This window comes from Crassostrea angulata, chromosome 6 (assembly GCF_025612915.1).
Source record: "Crassostrea angulata isolate pt1a10 chromosome 6, ASM2561291v2, whole genome shotgun sequence".
Taxonomy (NCBI): Eukaryota; Metazoa; Mollusca; class Bivalvia; order Ostreida; family Ostreidae; genus Magallana; species Magallana angulata.
This window is the reverse complement of record NC_069116.1, coordinates 33,000,030-33,021,215: the sequence shown is the minus strand read 5'-3', so window position 1 is coordinate 33,021,215 and position 21,186 is coordinate 33,000,030. Positions and strand designations below refer to the sequence as shown.

Sequence of the window (21,186 nt, the reverse complement as noted above, 5' to 3'; positions counted from 1 at the left end):
AGATGTTTGTTATACACTTATGCCCATATGGTGCACAAGCCTTTATTATATGCAGAATACATTATGGGCCATATAAATGGAAATGAAATTGACCTTTTTGAACTTATAATCAATAGGGGTCATCTACTGGAACTATCTGAGATGCAACAACCTATCAAATATGACGTGTCTAAACTAAAATGTTTTAGAATTATAGGTTCCTAGATACTCTTATGATAAATCTGCATACAAATTTTATTTCAGTATGCATTGTGCAACCTCTGCAAAGAAAATGTACTGAAACTGCAAATAATTGGAATTTTCTTGGAAGTCCAAGAGCTCTGTAAAAAAATTGCTTGATCGTACCATTTTAGAATGTGCAACCTCTGCAAAGAAAACGAACGGAAACTATTGGTGGACCGACTCAACGACAGTTTCAAAGCAATATGCTGCACTTTCTCCGAAAGGGGGCCAAAAAATTTAATTCAGTAATGTGAACAACAAAAGCCCCAGGCAGATTCAAACTCATGATCTGCGGTTCATAAGCCCAATACTTTAACCCCTATGCTATGATGATATCAAACCATACTGATGATACACACAATTTAAAATAAAACATTTAAATCACAATCTTGTGACATCGTGTCATAAAAAGTATAAGTGTAGTGAGGTTCCTTTAATCTAAATTCAAATTTTAATTACACCCAAGAAAAGGACAGAGAGAAAGTTCCGTACACATGGACTGATATTTGTAATAGTAAAGACCATAAATAACCCATCAATGGAAGTAAAAAGCATGCCAAGGATAGACAGTGATAATAATTTAAAGGCTTACCCTGGCGGTGTTGTTGGCGATTTAAAGCTCTCATCAATAAGGACACTGTGAATTGTCCCCAAGAAGTCATGATAATGCATTGTCTGGGGGGAAAAGAAAAGAATGAGAAGAAAATAGTGAATAATAATCAATCTATATTCATTCATGGATCAATGTTCAGATATGAGATAAAATCTTGGCATATGATTCCTTCCACATCAAATAAAAGCACTTATACTAGACTAAAAAGTTTTGAAAAAAGCATGAATGGTGTTAATTTTTTTTTGGTCATAGCATGGGTCTCCCAAGTACAGACCAGAAATTTTAGCTGTTTTTGTGATGCAAATTTTTCTGCTGTTAAAGGGGTGACAGTAACTAACTTCCCTTGAATGGAACACCATGCAGTTTGTCACAGCATTAAATGCACATCTTAACCAGATCTAATGTGATCTTGTGTGGTCTGTTTAGCATAAAGAAAACTTGCCAAAATATGTGTTAAAGGGATAGGAAATTTCTGGAAGTGTTTACAAGCCTAAGCTCTTCTGAAAATTCAGCTGGCCTCTAGTGACCTTTAGGTTAGGCTGGCCAAAATGTCTATAACCACTAAACCCATGCTCTGACTGGCGACAGTCTGGCTGGTCTAAAGTTACCTTGCTGTAGTTGGCTCTGGCATACTGCACGGGATGGCCATGACGAACTTTGGTAAACTTGAGACCTTCCTGAGAGGGAGCTACTGTGTAGGTTGCATTGTGTTCACCTGGCAAAATAAGAAACCAAATGTAAGATGTACGTATAAAACTCACTGTAAGTTGATATAATTTGATGGCCTTGAATTATCAAAACTTCAATGTTTAGTATGATTTTCAATATACATGCTAATAATACCAAATAAATTATTCTGTCACTCTGACATTATGTATATAATAATGTCATGTTTTACTAAATTACTGTTTATTTCAATATTTACATATAAAGTTTATTACCAAACACCATACACCAACTTAATCCAATAGAATACTAATTTTTGCTATCCAAAAACGAAAACTCAGAATTCAACATTTGGTATCAGTTATGATAATTCGGTTGATTCATTATTTCTCTACACGTACCCTCGTGTCCATGTTCTGTAATATGGTAGGTGAATCCTTCATTTCCAACCTTTCCTGGCACCTGGAATAAAGATAAACATTAAAATTCAATGCTCTCAAACATGATTATTCTATGACTATAACCTTGGACAGATGTACTAAGTATACATGTCTCTGATATAACTTAAAGAGATTGTAGAATTAAAATGTAATGCAGTATAAACTAGTCTAAGACAAATTTTTGCCAAGTATCATTTCTTGACAGTGCATTATTACGTCATTTTCTGTGAAATTTTGATTTGTTCAACAAATATAAAATGACATTACAAAGCACTGGCGAGAATCGTTGGAGCTATTCGACCAAAACTGGTCTTCTGCCAGTATAGCAGTTTGGATCATGATCGATGCACTTTTGGACAGAAAAACAAAGGCATATACCTCTCCCTCTTCATGCAGCCTCGATGCAAACAAAGCAGCGAAGCCCTTCTTGGAGACAATGACCTCCTCGTCCTCTCCTGCAGGGTGATAAACATGAGTTATCTCCCCTCGAGGTGAAATCACGAAGGAGAACCTGAAACACGCAATGCAAATAAATTTGACATTTTAATTTATATTAAGGCAGATACGACTCATTGGATTCAATTAACAACTTAATTTGGTACCATTGATAACACGAGTTAAACCAAAACCCCTAACGTCATCGTTTCCTAAAGTCTCCGGCCTCGGGCAAAATTCTCAACTAACGCAAACGGGAATTTGGCTCTTAGGTTAATACAAATGTCATTTGCTACTCTGTCTTGAAACTATATAATTTATTACTTTTTGTGGGGTTAGTCTTTTCCATTTGTATAGATCTCACCACTTGATTTTATCGCATGGTCGGGATGCTGATTAATCACGTGACAGGAAGTAAGTGGGGCATACCATTCATTTTGGGAGGGGAGGTTTCAACGATATATTTACTTACCATTTTGAAAAGTCGTAGTCTGCACCCTTTACAGCTGAAATAAAAATATCTTAGATGATAGTAAAAATTCTTGAATTTGACAAAATATATGTACATATTAATATATCGATGTCCGTTACACGATCGAACTATACTGTAGGCGCCATGTACCAGAGACAAATTAATAACGAAACAACATGTACGAAAATGTAATTATTGTTTTCTAAATTTTCAAAATGAACAATATTTAGCATTTTGTTTAGGCAAAAAAGCACCATTGTGTTGAGACTTGCAGACCAGTAACTGGTGCTTTAACCTTAAAGGAATGTGAAAGAAAATATCCTTAAGATTATCATTATTGTGCAGCTCATGATTTATTGTTTATCTTGAAAAAAAGTGCTTCACAAAATGGAGATACGACTCTCCCCTGCTGGCTCCTCGAATTACATTTTCGAGTTGTCCAAAAATTGTTACATCGGAAAACTTACTTGGATCATTTTCAGGTGCAAGATTGAAAGTGTGCACTTTCAGCAGTAATTCCTGTCCCTCGGCTCTTTGTTGTATATTTGTATAGCCGACCTAGAATAAAATTCACACATCAATAAATAATAATCATGTTGATATTTTAGAGTATTTATTCGAGCAAATAACAATCTAAATTTATTAATTGCATATTGGAGACCCCATGGCCTGAGTCACCTAGTAAATAACAAAAACCCAGCTGAATAGAAATTGTAGTAATCTAAGGCGGTTTTCAATTTTTTTTTGCCGTCTAGTTTGTTCCATGTCAGGGCGTCTTGAGTGGAATTAGGGAGGGAAAAAGGAAGAAAAAGAATTTAAAAACCTTTTTGGTGTCAACTTCAACATTTATTCATTATTGTTTAGCCCAGATTCATAAAATCTCCAACAAACCAAAACGAGTTTTTCATACTTTTATACAGGTATACTTTGCATGGAATATATTAATATACATTTGTAAACATGAGTTAGGTACATGCATCAGCAGCGAAGGTCTGATTCCAAATGACGATAGTTTACAATTTAAAGTCATATAAAGTGAAGAAATCAATTAATTAAATACATGTAGCTATTGAGTAACTGATGGCATTTTAGCAGCATGTACATAGAAAAATTCATAAGATGACAGATTAAGTGTGAATAAACATATAAAATAAAAATCAGTTAAAATACATTGCATTAGCTGTCGTCTGAGACTGGCTATGCCTCAGGTAGGATTAAGGTGTTTTTTAAACAGTTCACGAAATAGAGGGAACTTTTTTGTGGTAATGAACAAGTTCTGAAAAAGTTAATTTACACAAAAGAAAAAGAAAAAATATTAAGAAAGATTTAATTTATCACAGTAACAGGGTAAAATACGACAAGAAAAGAGAGAAACACTCCATCTGATGCTGACTGGTTTTGTTGGTAAGAAATAAATTTACACGAAAAGCAAGTAAGATATAAAAAAGTAGTTGTACCTTAACCATGCAATAAAAGAAGTTGTTTAATTAATTAAGGTGCTTTTAAAAAAAAAACAAACAAACAAATAATAACTGCCGGGAAATAAAAAAAAAATTAAAAAATCAAATTTTTTAGGAAAATTAAAATTGAAAAAAAAAATATACAGCTAAAGCAACGTGCTTAAAAAATTAAGTTTCTAGAAACTAGAATTCTTACATTTTCAACTTAACAAAATTACATTACTCGGAAGATTGTATTTCTGATAAAAACCTCGATCTATTGTAGATTTTGCGATGGATATGTATTCATACAGTAAATTTTCTTGAGCAGTCACAGAAAATCTAAAAACACCATAGTACACCCCCCCCCATAAAATAATCAAAACAAAATATTTTGCGTGTTTTAGAAATAAAGATTTTCTTTATGTTTAAGATTTTAAAATTTTATGAAATACAGTTGAAAGTATATCAATTCATCTTTGTTCCTCAGAGAGTGCCTCGCTTTATGTTTTCTCCATTGCAGTTTTATGACACCAATTAAGTACAACCACATACCACATTGAATCAAATTAACGAAAACGGATAGATCATACATGTAATTAATGTTTGTTTATTGTCCTTTACATAAAAATGCTAACATATGAAAAGTTCGCGAAGAATTCGATTTTTGTTTATGTCAAAAAGTGTCAAAAGTTTTTTTAATTGATTTATACTGTATATGACACTTTAGTTTTTAATTGATTTATACTGTATATGACACTTTAGTTAGTTATATTAACCCCTTTCTGTAAAAACATGCATTTTATTGTAAGTAGTTAAGGTATTAATAATTGAATAAACAACATTCAGGATTCAATTAAAGGATTAACTACGGATTTTTCAATTTACAAATTAAAATCAAAACTTCCATTCGCTTAATTAACGGTTTTTGTTACGTCGCGTGGATGCGATCTTCGATTCGTATCGAAAACCGGGGAGCCGATTGAAGTTCTAATATTTTAATTTGATTGCGGATTTCTTTCTGACCCGGGGTAAGATCAAAGGGTTCTTGCAATACACATTGTCGTGCATACATTCGTTAAATCAACAAAGTCTTTTTGTGATAATAATTGAGATCCGGCAAATATGATAAAGCAAATTCGCTTTTCTTTCGCCAAAATAATAGATCCAGGTCATAATTGGAAAAGAGCAGAGGGGAAGGACTTTCAGCCTTGGCAAACAAATACCGTTTGCTATTTTCGGGGTGATCTTTATAAGCTTTTATTCACTTTCTTCTTAATCATTTTCATACATCGCAAATAACAAAACATACAGACATTATGTAGGCTAGTTATATAAACATGTATATCTTAAAACATCTGAAAATTGCAAATATTACCTGACACAAATAATTTTTCTTATTTTAATTTTACTGTTGATATGCCTTTTTGTTTTAAATTTATGTTTTACAAAATCGACCGACCTATATTCTCAAAACAAAATTTAAAAATATGATAAATAAAAGTTTTTGTGTTGAGTCGGGTAAATGAATTTTTGTCAAACCATCATATTCATAAGAAAAATTTAAGGTCGAATAAAATGAGACCTGAACAAGCTTTCAAAGAAGTAATTTACATTGTTTCATTGGATATTTATTTTTCGAATCTTTTTGGGTGAGGGTGGGTTGCTGAATTCTGTTACATTTTCAAATTTGTACGATAATGTGTCTTTTTCTTACTTCGATCTATACGGACTTAGTCTTTATTCTTGGGAAGGGGGAGGGTCTTGAATAAATACTATGTAACTATTATAAAAAGCTATGGCCTCAGTTTGCAGAGTGATATGGTAAACCATTGCCACAGGAAGGATACACAGGCATTAAAGCAAACTTGGGAGGAGTGGGAGAGAAGCTAAATAAATTTTTACTGTTGTTTATTTTTTTTACTCTGTTCCCTTCCAAAGAATTACCCCCCCCCCCCCCTCCACACCCCGAGGCAAAACCATTACGACCAGTAAACAGAAGCAATTTTGTTCGGCGGTTGGTCTCTGCATGTACGTCACAATGTTAAATGGAAGTTATTTTGTAAAGATTGTTGGTTTAATATATTTTGACTTGCTTGAAATCAAAAGATCAACAGAAACGTATAATGGTAAAATAGGTTAGAAAATATTTTCACGAGGAATCTACTGATCGGCCCATTAGTATCAACAAATCGCACAATATCACCAATATCTAATATGTATTATTTGGGATGTGTGGGTTCACCGTCTTGTATTGATCTCCCGCTAAGGCGATTTGCCGATGACCGCTTCGCGTCAAGAGCAAATTAAAGTTCGTAATCTGATTTCAAAAAAAAATCTTTCTGTTTAAAACCGAAATTTATAACAAAAATTGCAATTAAAACAACAGTTTGAAAAGAGAGGGGATTTGAAACAAACAACAACAAAAAATTGCGGTTATTCAATATCCATCTGCATGATGACACAGGATACCTTGAATAAATCACCAAGTGACCATTGCACGTCACAAATTGCTTGTCTGTGCGGGGTTTTCGTATGGGGCATTCGTAAGGGTATTATTTAGTTGGTTGGGCGTTTGCATTTTTTTATTTTGTACTCTTGTATCTATGTTAATGTTGTATTTCATCAATGGTCTAAATTATGTCGAACTTTTTTTTTAAAAGATAAGCTGAATCACAAAAAGTATTTTGTCATTAAACCCATATACAAGATAGAGACACCGTTGTTTAATTTTGTTTTCCCATCGTAATGCGAAATTTCACAGTCGGCGGAGTGGTAGGGAGGGGGGGGGGGTCCAATACCTTGACACACATTATTCTGTATAATGAACACATGATTTTTAAAAAATACACCGATTTCCAGATAAATGAAACCGAAACGAAAATAACCCGATCAAATTGCAAATAATGGTTTAAAAAATTTACACAAAAATAAAATCAATTTGTATTTACATGTTTATGTAAATGACTACATGATTCCTTGTTCTCCTAAGCGAGTCGGGGATGGTATTTTTATGGTCATAATACGACAGGTATTTGTTTGTTGTCGTTGGTTACTCCATTTGTTTCCAGGATCCATGCTCAAACCAAGGCACTTCAATTTGTACCCGGATTTTAAAAAAAAAGAAGTATTTCCCCCGATGTCAAACAAAATGTTTTTGCTGCAATTTCTCATCTGATCACATTTGATCACACATCATGTGTATTTTAAATTTCGGATAAAATGAATTCGGGGTGTTGTTACATACACAAAAAACGAAAAATCGTCGTCACACAATGCAAGTTGATAACAATAGAAACTGACTACAAAGATCCAATATGTAGATAAAAGAAGTCGATATATCTTCGATTCACTGAACATAAAGATTAATACTCTTTTGCACTTTTCATCCTAGTCTACACTTGTTACAGACCAAGAATTATCTTAACAATAGCATCAAGAAGACAACTTTATACTTTTTAAAAGTTTGTTCAAATATTGAGCAACTGCGTAATAAAATGACGAATACTTGATGATGTAACTTGTTTCATGTTTTATTTACGCGAGTGTGTAATTTATAGATTTTTATTATATTCTATTTACTATCTTTGATAAATTATTAAACCTCTTTACAATTAATGTATTGAAGTGGTAATTAATTAAATGATATATTGATAAAATTAAAGATGTATGCCATTGGCGAAAAATTATGTTGAGTGCAATTTTTAGCATGCATCTTATCTACCTTCTCTTTCTCCTTTTTTTTTTTTAACTATTGTATTGTTTATTAGTCAACAGCTGTACAGCTCATAGACATATACAATTAATATACACATGTTACAATACATATACTGGTCACATGAAAAAAATGCAAGTTTATACATGAAGTTTTCTGATTACAACAGCATTCTTAATATATTTACCTAAATTGCCCAAATCCTTTACATTTTGTGTTGACAATAATAGAATTAATTAAAAGACAGAGGGTTTAATATAATAAAACTAAATGTAATGCTTATTGATATTGTATCATTATGTTAAGTATGCATTTAATTAGACTCTAATTAACATTACACTTACGAGTGTACTATTCAACGCCAGTATAAAATTTTTTGTGCCTCCTTTATCAACGTATGAAAAATGATTTTCAGGTGTGATTTGTTAAACTACAAATAATTATTTTGTAAAGAAAAATCTGTATATTTTATTTTTAATTTTGGGGTATTTTTTTATTTAAAAGAGATGCAATGATAACCGTCCAAAATAACCACGACCATCGTAATATCTGATTACACAAGACAGACGTAAGGACAAGTTTACGAATCTTAGTTTTTTTTTCAGAAGGAGTTCATTCCCTGTCCTATCATCTATAGCAACGGTCCGTACATGTATTGTTTTGGTTTTGTAATTGTCCGCACCGTTATACCCTTAGGGCGACAAACGGGTGACGGAAAATATGAAAGAAAACCCAAACGTCACTGACAATGTAGATAAAAGCTTGTCCTTTTGTGTTTGTTTGTTTTTTTCCCACAGTTCCTCAAGTGTTGTTTTCTATCAAAAGAGGGGAATCGATACAAAAAAGAAAACTGTAAAAACAACAACTATCAATTTAAGACCAAAATGTAGCGGGTTTGTCGCAAAACATGTCGCCATTGATGAATAACCGGTACCTTCAAAATTTAAATTGAAGATAAAAAAGAAGAAGATATACACGTATAATTACTTATTCTTCCGATAAATGACTTTGCAGTTATTCAACTTTCATCACAGCGTGATAAGATTATTTTTAAAAGAAATTTAAAAGAAACTTTAAGACTTATGATTGCAGTGCAGCGAAGAATCGTTCGAAGATTTTGTAAGGTCCCCATGAAAGCATATTTGCTGAATTTTTAAACGATCATATCCAAGAAATACATGTACATGTGAACATAAGACTGTCAAAACATTTTGCAGATTTCCAGATATACAATATTCACTATTCAAAAGACAGGTAAATACTATACTTTATGGTGCTTTTTTAATTTTACCCATCGTATGTGTGATACCGAACGTCTTAATCAAATCATTTGAATGTCAGTTTAGACTGAGTTGTTAAATGACAAACGGTAAGCGCGTTTACCATCGATACTGTGAGCTGTTGGTATCAAATAGATCTGTTTATCAGTACTTAGTTATTCTGTGCATCGACAGCAAGAGTCAAGAGTCCACTTATAAATATCTATCTGTTAGAGGATCGTACATGCAGCCAAAGATGACAACTGTCGTTCACTAATATGCAGTTGATGAGTACATGACTATATGTACACATTAATACATGGAAATTGTAATTAAGTGAAAAACACAATTTTCGTGGTTGTTTAAATATGATGGACATTAAAAAAAAAGGGGGGGGGTAGAAAGAACGATGCTAGATGTTAAGACTTACTTTTGCTTGCACAACAAATTTTCCAACATCGTTGACGGTGGAATGGCCATTGAAGCTATAAACATACTCATAGCCCGGTTTGAAGTTTATGAAACGTCCCTCGTTGTTTGGGATGAGGAGGTACAGCACAAAAGCCACCAACGCCCCGACCCTCCAAGCGCCCATACTAGGGTCACTTCTACTTTCAGCGATATTTCGCAGTTTCAGCAACAATCACAGATATCCTTCACAGATTCTAGTTTATCGCACGAAAAAAAGGAAGATAAAAAACGCTCTACCATACACGCATTTCAACACTACTACTGTCAATTCTCCATCCCCCCGAGAGCCTTTATAAGTTTACGAAGTCAAAGTTGACTGGTCAGGGCTATTTAAACGAGAAGGCATGATATATAATTCTGTTAACAGTATTGAACACGTTTTAAAAGAAAGTCTTTCATCTGTGACCTAAAGCAGTTTGATGATTTAACTCAGCCTGAATGACGGAGATTTTTTTTTACTTTAAATAATGAACGTTTTCGATTAAAAAGAAAAAAAATGTCCTTAAGCTATAATTATTTGAAATCACTGTCCCGGAGGGTATGAAATGCGTTAAAGATACAGCAATTATGATATGTTCATACTATATGGAGTTTATTTATGAAATGATTGGTCTTTTTTCCACGTGATATGCAACATTTTAAAATCAAAGAGATTACATATATTTGTAGAATCCAGAGACTCTTCATTTTGTTTACTTTAATAACATTCTCCGATGATCTTGATTAATGAAATATTTAAGCGTAGGATGTTCGTTAAAGTGCCATTGATTCTATAGTATATCGATTTCATTCAGCTTCGCATGCACTGCGTGTATTGGACTTTCTTACACTGATTTGATTTGAACATATTTTTATTGTACAAAATACAATTGGGATTGGGCACAAGTTCTATAACTTAGACCGCCCTCTCCCAATACAAAGATATAATACAAAATATGTGTACACAACATAAATAAAGGTCAGTGGATAGAATGGACGTATACATAAATGCAATTGACATGTATATAGTAAACAACGGTGTACTAGTGGTTATAAGATCAGTTAAATCTTTCAGTATTTTTGATAAAATTATAAACTAATGTAAATAAATGCTTGTTTTCATTGTCGCTTATTGAACTGTCACCCCAAAGTAAAACATGAGTATTGACAATGTTAAGATTTACAATTTGAAAAACGTCATTAAATAGAACATTTCTAGCATCTTTATATTTATTACATGTGAAAAAATAATGGTAAGTATCTTCGAGCTTACCACACGAACAGAGTGGACTGTTGATAATATTACATCGAAATAAATCACTATTTAGTGCACAATTGTGACGAAGTTTAGTGTGAATGATATTCAAAAATCTATCCCCATATGTAAAAAAAATTAGGTTTAGTTCTACATGTAAGTACATTTTCATTTTTGACAGAAACATGTATTTTTTCCTTAAATATGCGAACAGAGTCGCTTCCACGGACATCCGTTGAAAGCGCATGCCATTCATCAACAACAGTAGGAACAAACGAAGATTTATACAATTCCAAACGACATTTTGGTATAATGTAATTATGTGCATTTCTGGTAGAATAGTTAGATACATTAGCACGCTTATTTGGAAAAATATCCATTACATAACTGGGTAAAAGGTTTCGGTCAATTTTATACATTGTTTTTAGCCTGGATATTTTCCTTCTACTATAAAGCGTTTCCCACCCTGTTTCAAAGTAAAGAGATTCCCGAGATGCAAAAATAGGTAAACCTGTAACAATTCTTGCTGCAATTAATTGTATTTTTTTTAATTTTAAAGCTCTTACACTAAGCTGAGGGCGGTCAAGGAAGAAAGACGTGGTTATCATATGATCTTCGTTAAAAAGGTGATACCGGCAAATTCTGCACTTATACTTTCATAAGCAATAATTTAGTTGCGAGCGGAATTTCCAACAAGGAAAGTCCGATGTAAAACATTTTTATTCCACAAAAAACGATGAGTAAAAATCCAAAATTACACACTACGAAAAAGTGATTACGTCTTGTAAAAAAAATTATATAAAATACCGATTTAATGTAAAAATCGAAATTTTATACAGGGGTCTCGATAGTAGTCGCTGATTCCTTTACATTCCATACATAGATACACACGAGCGTAAAAGCAACAAGACACTGTAAATTTGTTGCTAGGGACTTACATGTACAAGTTATGAAGTTGCCATGGTAAGCGAGAAACAAAGATGAAAAACCTTAACCGATAGAATGTTACCATCATGATTAAAACTGCTGAAAATTTTAAAATTTGTGAAATCTTTCTCAAACGAGTTACTTTGCTTCCGCGGCAAAGTTTTTACATCAACATTATCACAAAACCTAAAAATAATATAAAACATTGAAATATAAAAGTTGATTTTGATACATGTTGGGGGTCATTCTTGATTTTAGCAATCTTTAGTTAAATTCAATGTTCTTGCTGTTTAAAGTGAAAACTGCAGACTTAACTTATTGAAAACAAAAAAGTATTGTTGATATTAAAATTCAACAGAAGAATTTCACGCAGAATTCACGCAGAAAACCAAAACAATGCATCTTATTTTTGTCAAAAACCAAAATTTAACTTCATTTGTTTTCAAGTTAGGAACACGTTTTGTCTTCAACAATTTTTATTAAAGTGTTATGATACGTTTCTGAATAAGATCCAATCAAACACATGTATGGCTCAGAATTATATTTAAACTTTCCTTATTTTATAGTTCGTTACCATAGCAACAGTTTTCAAATTGAGCTTAAAAGTACGTACGCAAATTTATATTTCTTCATATATACATGTAGTATGTTTTTTTTTAAATTAAGACCCAGAAAATGACGGATAAAAATGAAACTTGAAATGAGACATTAAAAATTAGCACTATTTGCAGGAATTCAAATAAACCAGTCAAATTCAAGTTCTTTATTCCAATTGACAAATATCTCATAGGTGAACAATGTGTAAATATGCATATTAAATACAGAAAATTAGCAATATACAAAGGATACATAATCAATTGTGATTATTTACCTAAAGAGTTCGATGCTTGTTTGTATAATATAAATATTCTTCTAAATAATATAAATATTCTTCTAAATTACACAGTTCTTAAGAATTTATTTGAAGTAGATAGTAACTGTATCACTCTATAGACACTTGGTTTTCAAAAAATATCACATTATGCTATCACTAGTTCCATAATGCGTTTATTTTCCGCAATCCATTTGTGCGGTCATTCATTCTCTCATTCATTCATTTGTTCATTCGTTCATTCATTCATGGAAAGTTTTTTCAGTTTTATTGCGCACTATGATTTCACAAAATGAATTATCACTGAATGAAATTGACACACATGTACATATACTTGATTCAATTTATGGGAATCAAGAATTATACTTTATAAAATGAAACGAGAAAACTGATATCAGACTACCTCTTTAAAAACGTTACCTATTTTTTATATATACATATAAAATAACATGAGAAGACTCATAAAAATCTCGAACCTAGGAATTAAGTAGATCGTGACACATAACATTCAAAGGGTGCCGCATTCAATTTTGTTTATTTTTTTTATAATGGCACATTGAATTTGAATGGCTAAACAATTTGTCTCTGCACCACTTAATGTTCATCGAAGTTGAAATTGATCAATAGTTCGACAGATCTCGTTCAAGGTTCGGGTTTTTCCAGATGACGATTAGTCTACAACACTTTGGTTACTGAGCTTACATGCATTATTGATGGAACAAAAGATAAAAACTTTTGAAACCATCAAAACTTTGTTGTAATTTATTGAGCGTGTACGGTTGAACGATATATTACAAGTACACCTCATCTCCAAGAGGTAATAAAATATATAATATGTAATTAATGCAAACGATAATCACAAAAGATAACGAGATTGCAGGATAGTTAAACGTACACCTTTTATCATTCATTTTTTTTTTAAATTTCGTTCCCGCTGTGATTTTAACAATTTGTTAAAATCACCGCGAGAACGAAATTTAAAAAAAAAGTGCACCCATGGAGAAGAATTTCACCACTTCATGAAATGGTTTTAAATGCTGGTTGGCAAAAAACTGCCGACATAATTGATTTGCAAGAACTTGTATTTCATTGTATATACTATGGCATGTACTAAAATTGTCAAAATAAAGTTATAAAATCATACTCCTTTTGACCTTTTCGCAAAGAAAATGAATAACTTGTGAGTATTTATTGATTTTGTGGAAATTTATTTATCTACATTATACTGATTTCAATGGTAAAGTATGAAAAAAACCTTGGGTTCGATGGTGTAACGGATAGGAACCCATTCTATTCAAGTCCCCGTAGGTTCAAATGTGACCGATCAACCATTGTTCAGCAATGGGTTGTACTACATAGCTAGTCTTCCTAGCAAACTATACTACAAGCTGACAAGGTGTTTTTTTTAAACTTCATTTACATTATCCCATTGATCTTAATTTTTTGTCAAAAGTGATTAATTTACAGTTATTACTCGGACAAAGATAAAAGAGTATTGCCACATACGTCTGCGAGGCAGAACCTTCTGATTGGTTTACTGCTGGTCTTAAATCTACAAACCTATAAAAAATTGTAATTTCTTAGATATAATCACGAAAAGTCACAAAAGTCCGACTCTGAAGATTTCATTTTTACCCCACAAAATCTGTAGAATCCAGAGGCTTCTGGACGCTTCGCCCTCCTGGCCCCACCATGGATTCGCCATGGACCTACTGCCTATATACAACTGCATGGCGCCCGCTTTAACTCCAAATCCCGGATCCAGAAAGGTAGTAACAAGTGTCTTCAAATTCTCTTGATGTGGAAATTCACGCAAATGTATTGGTTACAAGCTGGGGATATAAGTTTAATATATTCTATATCTGTAGTGCGTTTGATGTAACTGTAATTAAGTATATATGAATATGTAAAAAAACCCACCAAAAATCCCACACAATGCAGAAGAATCAACCGCAAAGGACAAATTAAGTCTGAAATTGGTACCTTATGTCATAGTATATTATTATAATTTCATATTAGATACTGAAATCTGGTTGGTTTAGACGCAGTTGGTAATCCGTTCTATTACCCTCAGCGTTAGCAACACACTTGGCAACGGGTAACACAACGAATTGTTACATGCGCGTAAATTATGCGCGTACGGTTCGCCGTAGAATTCACTTAATTTCTATATAAAAGCAGTAAAATTTTCTCTAAAAAGAAGACATTCAGTATAATAAAATAAATAGTGCCTGTTTGGGAGGGTAACTATTGAAATTGACACCCCTCGAAAGCCATTGTCAACCTCCGCTTCGCGTCGGTTGACAATGGTTTTCTCGGGCTGTCAATTTCAACAGTTACCCTCCCAAACAGGCACTATTTATATAATTAATGGTACAGGTTTAATCTGCTGATAACGGGATTGTTTATGGTTTTAGCTTTAAGAAACCGATAAGTGATTTTAATTTTTTTAAAAAGCTGATACCTTTATCTTCAAAATGTGAAAACATTTCAAGGACATGGCAACTATTGTTTGTATCTGTTCAAGAGTAAAAACAATACAGACGTTGCTAAATGACAGAAAAAAAAACATTTTTGCTTGTATTTGCTATCTCATTGTGTGTTTTTTCCCGTACTATATAAACCTTTAGACGAAATACTTTAGATTTAAACATCTATGCAAGAGACCATCTATAGAAATTAAAGGAGTGGATTTAAAGAGCTTTCCCCCCATCGTTCTTAGATTACAAAAACACAATTATTTAAGTGGTTGGTAATTGAATAAAGACACCATTTGTCAATTAAATTTATCAGTAAATATGCAGAAATGTAGGTGTTCTTATTATGTGTTTCTAAAAACCCACCCCCCCCCCCCAAAAAAAAAAAAACCACACATACACACACACACACAAAACAACCACTATATCATCAAAGGTACATGTGCTTATTCTGTTCGAATCAACTTATATCATAATTAATATGCAATCGATTTATATTCGGTCTACAGATTTTTGCGACATCCATAATATTTGTACGGTAAATCAAACATTCATTGAGTACAAAGTCTATCATGATACATGTAAATGCGCATTTCAGAATCTGTAAATCTTTTTAAAACTATTTTTTAAAAGCGCAATTGGAAAAGTGCACACGTTCTTTAGATATTGCAGAAAGGAAAAAGTGCGAAAGAGAATAAAGGAATATTACAAAATTTTGAAATTGGCAATACTATGAATTATAATTACATATACTTGTATAAAAACAGATATAGATATCAAATCTACAACCGACGTGGCAAAATGTGCAGCCATTTCAAAATGAGATTCCCAAATTTCAACATTTAACAAAAAAGCAAAGAAAAGTTTCAACACAAGTTATCACATGTATGCACTTGTGAAAAATACAACAATCAGCAAGAGTGCAAAAAAATTAATACATAAAAAATTTAAATTTAAATTAAAAACTTAAACGAACAACCAGCTGAGAAGTAAATCAGAAAGTAGAAAACTAAATATGGATTTTACCATGTAAGAATTTTACGTTGAAACCCTTTGCATTGCTTAAAAAAGCTATTGGTGAACGTTTAGGGTTCTGTCATGTTGAAAATTTTAAATTTACCGGTTAGCATTAAAGTTGTCATGTTGTAAATTTTGTATTTACTGCCACCCGGTCAATTCAAAATTTACAACACGACAGTTCCGCAAAGAAATATTAACATTTATATGCGCTTTTGGTTTTCTGTTCTAAAAATCTGAATAACACAAAAGCATGTATGTACCAGTAAAGAGCCATAGCAATAATTAATGTGACTTTTTTTAAAAAAAATTTCTAATAAATGCATTTGGCTAAAACTGGTTGAAATAAAGATGCCGATATTTTACATGCTATGACAACATGCCTAGAGGGGTGTCAAAGTTCGGTGAGGATTGACTCCCTAACATTGCCTACCTTGATTTGTAAACGCAAACGTTCTAGCTCTGTTCAAGGTACGATCTATCACCTACAATTTATACCGAATTCATTTTATAAAAAAAAAATAATTCAAAGAAAAATAGATTCGTTGTTACTTCAAACGAGACTTTGATGTAACAAAATACAAAATATAATTTTGACTTCATTTTTAATGCCTGTAGAAATCGATAAACTTCAAATTGGCGAAAGAGAGAAGGACAGAACTCAACTGCATTTCGACGCGCACTGGTTTAACAAAGAATCGAATAACTAGATGCAATCACAGTACGAGGGTTTCATAAATAAATCAACAAAGTAATACACATGTACTTAATAATATTTCAGTGAACTTAATTTAAATCTATTGATTTGGTCTGAGCATTTAAAGAAACACAGATGAAACATTGAACCGTATTATATGTTAAAACCAAATACTGATATTTGATTTTCATAAAAAAAACCCTGTTTAGCTATGATTTCACCTGAACCGTATAGTCATTGCAAAGGATAAAACTTATCCTTTATTTATGGCCTGGGTGCATATAGTTTATTAAAACTGAACGCCACTGTCAGTGACGAAGCAATAAATTCCATTATTTATACTTAAAAGAAACAATCGCACCAGGGTTAAATGGATACATCTAGTTGTTGTTCAACCTATGGGCCCATTTCTCGAAAAGGGTAAGATTAGTTTAACACAGCCTCTGATTTTACAACCAGGGGAAACTTATTCGGGACAAACTTTTGTCTTGCTCGAAAAATTTTTTTGCACATACATTGTAAATGATTTTAAAATGAGACCAGGGAGACGAAGACAATTGGAAAGAAACGCCAAAACAGACAAAACTTCAAATAGGTGTACCAATCGTTTAACGACTGGACTTAATTGAAAAATCAATTCAAGATGAAATCATTACAATTAATGATGGGTTTATATCAATTAAATTTTTGTTCAGCTTATTTTCCCAATTGAATTATGAAAAATAAAGTTGAAATGAAATAAAACTTAAGATTATTGCATGAACAGGTCCATTCAAATGACTTAAATTACACGTGCAATCAGTTTTCATATTTGTAAGTTTAATCTAAAAAGACAGCAATACTGATGGGCCTAATGGCACAAAGTTAAAATAGATAGCGATTCAAGAAAACTACGTTCGTGTCGCATACTTTTTTTTTCAGAAATTAAATTCATAATTCATAAATATAAATATATGATCTTCTACATTAAAACTTTTACCATTATGAATCTTTCAAATTCAAAACATGAAGAAAATTAAACACTTCATTTTTTTGTTTACAGTTGATTTAAACTCAAAGGTTGCGATCGGTAATGAGAAAAGTTGTTAATTTTTATAAGCTCGAAAGGCTGTCTTTCTTTTGACGATTTTTAAAAATGTATATGTCTTTGCATGGTACTAAGCACGTAGAAATATTTCCACAGTCCTTGACTGTAACTTCCGCCTTCTTTTAATCAGAATCCCTTAAAATTAATTAAAACATTTATGATATACGATGTATCAATCTTCAACCTCCGGGGACAAAGAAAAAAATTGGAAGTAGACTAACAAACCTCCGGATCAGAAACCATTGGCTAGCGAAGACAAATACGAACCACCTTTTGGGGTAGAGTTAAGAGAAAAATCCTGAAGAACGGAACCAAGCTCGACAGGTGGACAATACAAACTGAAAACTATGGGTCATTGGTTAGTATATCGCACATTTCTTTTTCGATAGAATGATAAGGTAGAACCATTTTAACAGGAGCTTGGACTTTGGGTAGTTGTGTCAAACAGCAATGTGACGTACGCCTGTCTATTTCATTGTAGGCCACTCAGTCATGTCTCTTTGAAATCAACAAGATTTGTCTGTCCCTTGAGCTAAGGCTACGCAGTAGGTGTATATTTCGCTTGAAATCAGCGTCATTTTAACTTGTTTTGACGCAAGAAATAGATAGTTACATCCTACTAAAAGTCCAAGGCCTTGTTAAAATGGTTCTAATTGTTATATTTTTGTATTTTACATAAGCGCAAAATCTAATTTTATTAGCATTTTTTAAAATGATTTGTAAGAATTCCAAATAATCACAAAAATTGTTTTGACCTAGCCATTTATTACAAAGCTTGGCACGTTTTCCGACTTCAAAGCTATATGTATATATGATAGATGACGATGATTTCAAATAAATATAAAAACTACCTTAAGTAATAAGATTTGATTTTTTTTAATTAAGCTGTTCATTTTTGTTTTAAGAACAAATTTGCAATGCGGAGTACTCCTCAAAGAGAATGATTCCATTTGAAAACGGCCATGACCATGCACCCAGAAATCTTGAAGTTCAGCAAAAATTGAGGTCGCCTGTTCTCGGATTGCGTTTCGAAAAACCCCATGTCGTGGGAGTCGTTCATCCATTTAAAAAATGGAGAAATGAAAGAAATCGAAATGCGATGAAGGACGTTTGCAACCAAGCATTGAAAGAAAAACAAATTAAAGATTTTGTAGTTGGCTGTTTTGATCAATACATAAGCAGATATACTTTCACCTGTTAAATGTATTTTGATACGGTATATTGGTTTTTGCGCTTCATTGATTATTCAAGATTATTATTAAGAAATGTTCTATTGGATTCAATTCATTGCAGGTTGACGTAAATTTAACTAAACGGAACCGTAACTCTGTTAATTTGGCTTCGTAGGTGAAACGAATTGTAGAAATGTGCTTCTCTTCTGTATTAATTAAATTGATATAATTCTCTTTTTTAATGTTGGGGCGATAATGGTTATGCTGTCATAATGACGATTCTGCCTACGGAAACCTTTAAACTTGAACACATTATATTTATTATGATCACTTTTCAATTTAACTTTATGATTTAAAAAAAAACCCCAATACATTCCAAATTCTTTTAAAATCAGTAAGTATATGGTAAAAGAAAAGCCGATATAATCTTTAAGTTAATTCTTTTAAAATCAATAAGCTTTGAAGAAGAAAAAACAAACCGCTTGACATCGAAGTTATTTGATCTAAAATCTTCTTAGCATAAGAAGGCACCAATTATGATAAAGATATGTACACGGACCCACAAACGATAGACAACAAACTGTTTCATATCATGTTATGTCTGAATGAAGTTCCATGATGTTATGGTCAGCATTCTGGACTTTAAATCCAGCGATCCGAAAGTTTACATTTTTCTGCACATGACTCAAATTTAATTTTAAATAAGTTACATGTATCTGTATCTGTGTAAAATAGTCATTTTTTAATATTTTTAGACACTGATTACGTTTGTTTAAAAGTTTTTTTTTGCAAATTAAACAAACACCACTAATGTTGAATATTTTTACAAACACTACAAAAATCTCAATTAGAGTTATCTTTCTTATTTTAGGACACATTTCACAATATTATCCAAAAGTTACGCAAGTATTAGTTCTGAATGGATGATACGGGTCAAAATTTGAGGTTCAAGTTGCAGGAAAAATACTCATAAATGTTTAGGTTTTGTACAATCGATATTGTATTGGCTTTCAAATAATGGTTAAAAAATAATTGGCCAGTGTGGGGGTCGAACCCACGACATTCGCGTTATTAGCACGACGCTCTAACCGACTGAGCTAACCGGCCGTTGCTAACGGGCAATATACTTATTAAAATTGTAAGCTATTCATTTCATCACCCAGTAATATTTTTCAGCATGTCTTGCAGAGGCGGATCCAGCAATTTGGAAAGAGGGGGGGGGGTCCAATTGATGAAAACCAATACGTGCAAACTTCATTAATTGCCAATTAACAAGGATCGACTTTTTGAACGTTTTCCGTGCGTAAATTTAATAAACATTTATCTCGTCACTATGTATTTTATATCTATTTCAACATCAGAGTGCACTGCATTATTGAACGTTTTGCTGTTTTGGTAAGGAAGATTTGCATAATTTCTAACCTTAAAAAAACCCCAAGTCCCGCAAGAGAACACGCGTCTATGCTGAATAGAAAAGAAACACTAAGAAACAAAAAATAATTCAGACCAATTATGACAAGCTATTATAACAATGGATTTTTTTGGTAATTTTGTTGTCTTTGATGTTTAAATTCTGAACTATTTATTGATTTTGATTTCTGTCGACTGCCTTCTTAATTAAATAAAGGTCTAAATAATAGAGGATATAACAAAAGAATGTGGATAATTTATCTGCTATATTATAGATGGTACATGTGAAATACAATGGTACACGCAATTGTTGTCCCAAGGAACTTGATGTGACCTCTGTAATGGGAGCGCTACATCATCCGGTACTAGTACAGATGCGATCGTATAAATTTAGGAAAGTTTTGAAAAGTTGTGCATTTTCATATTGGTTTAGATATAAACCCTTTACACGGTATTTTTGAAACAGAATTTCCGATTCTTGGAAACAAAACAAAAAAAGAGGGTTTTTTGTGTTTCATGTGGGTAGGAAGGTAGCTAGCATTCCAGAAAAAAATAGCATAAC

The 21,186-nt window shown here is 32.4% G+C and overlaps 1 protein-coding gene and 1 non-coding gene across 2 annotated transcripts in view; both read right to left on the bottom strand.

Moving 5' to 3' along the window:
- Positions 1–9,856, bottom strand: part of LOC128189057 (uncharacterized) — a 97,118-nt gene extending 87,262 nt beyond the window's left edge. The window contains exons 1-7 of the mRNA XM_052860484.1: positions 9,692–9,856; positions 3,316–3,406; positions 2,849–2,882; positions 2,320–2,452; positions 1,903–1,963; positions 1,444–1,550; positions 815–897 (exon numbers count right to left, since the gene is read on the bottom strand). Of these exons, the coding sequence (XP_052716444.1) occupies positions 815–897; positions 1,444–1,550; positions 1,903–1,963; positions 2,320–2,452; positions 2,849–2,882; positions 3,316–3,406; positions 9,692–9,856 (674 nt within the window). The remainder of the gene's footprint in view (positions 1–814; positions 898–1,443; positions 1,551–1,902; positions 1,964–2,319; positions 2,453–2,848; positions 2,883–3,315; positions 3,407–9,691) is intronic.
- A 10,391-nt stretch (positions 9,857–20,247) lies between these two features.
- Trnai-aau (transfer RNA isoleucine (anticodon AAU)) lies at positions 20,248–20,321 on the bottom strand. The gene has a single exon. It is a non-coding gene; the product is annotated as a tRNA-Ile (tRNA).
- Positions 20,322–21,186: the final 865 nt, after the last annotated feature.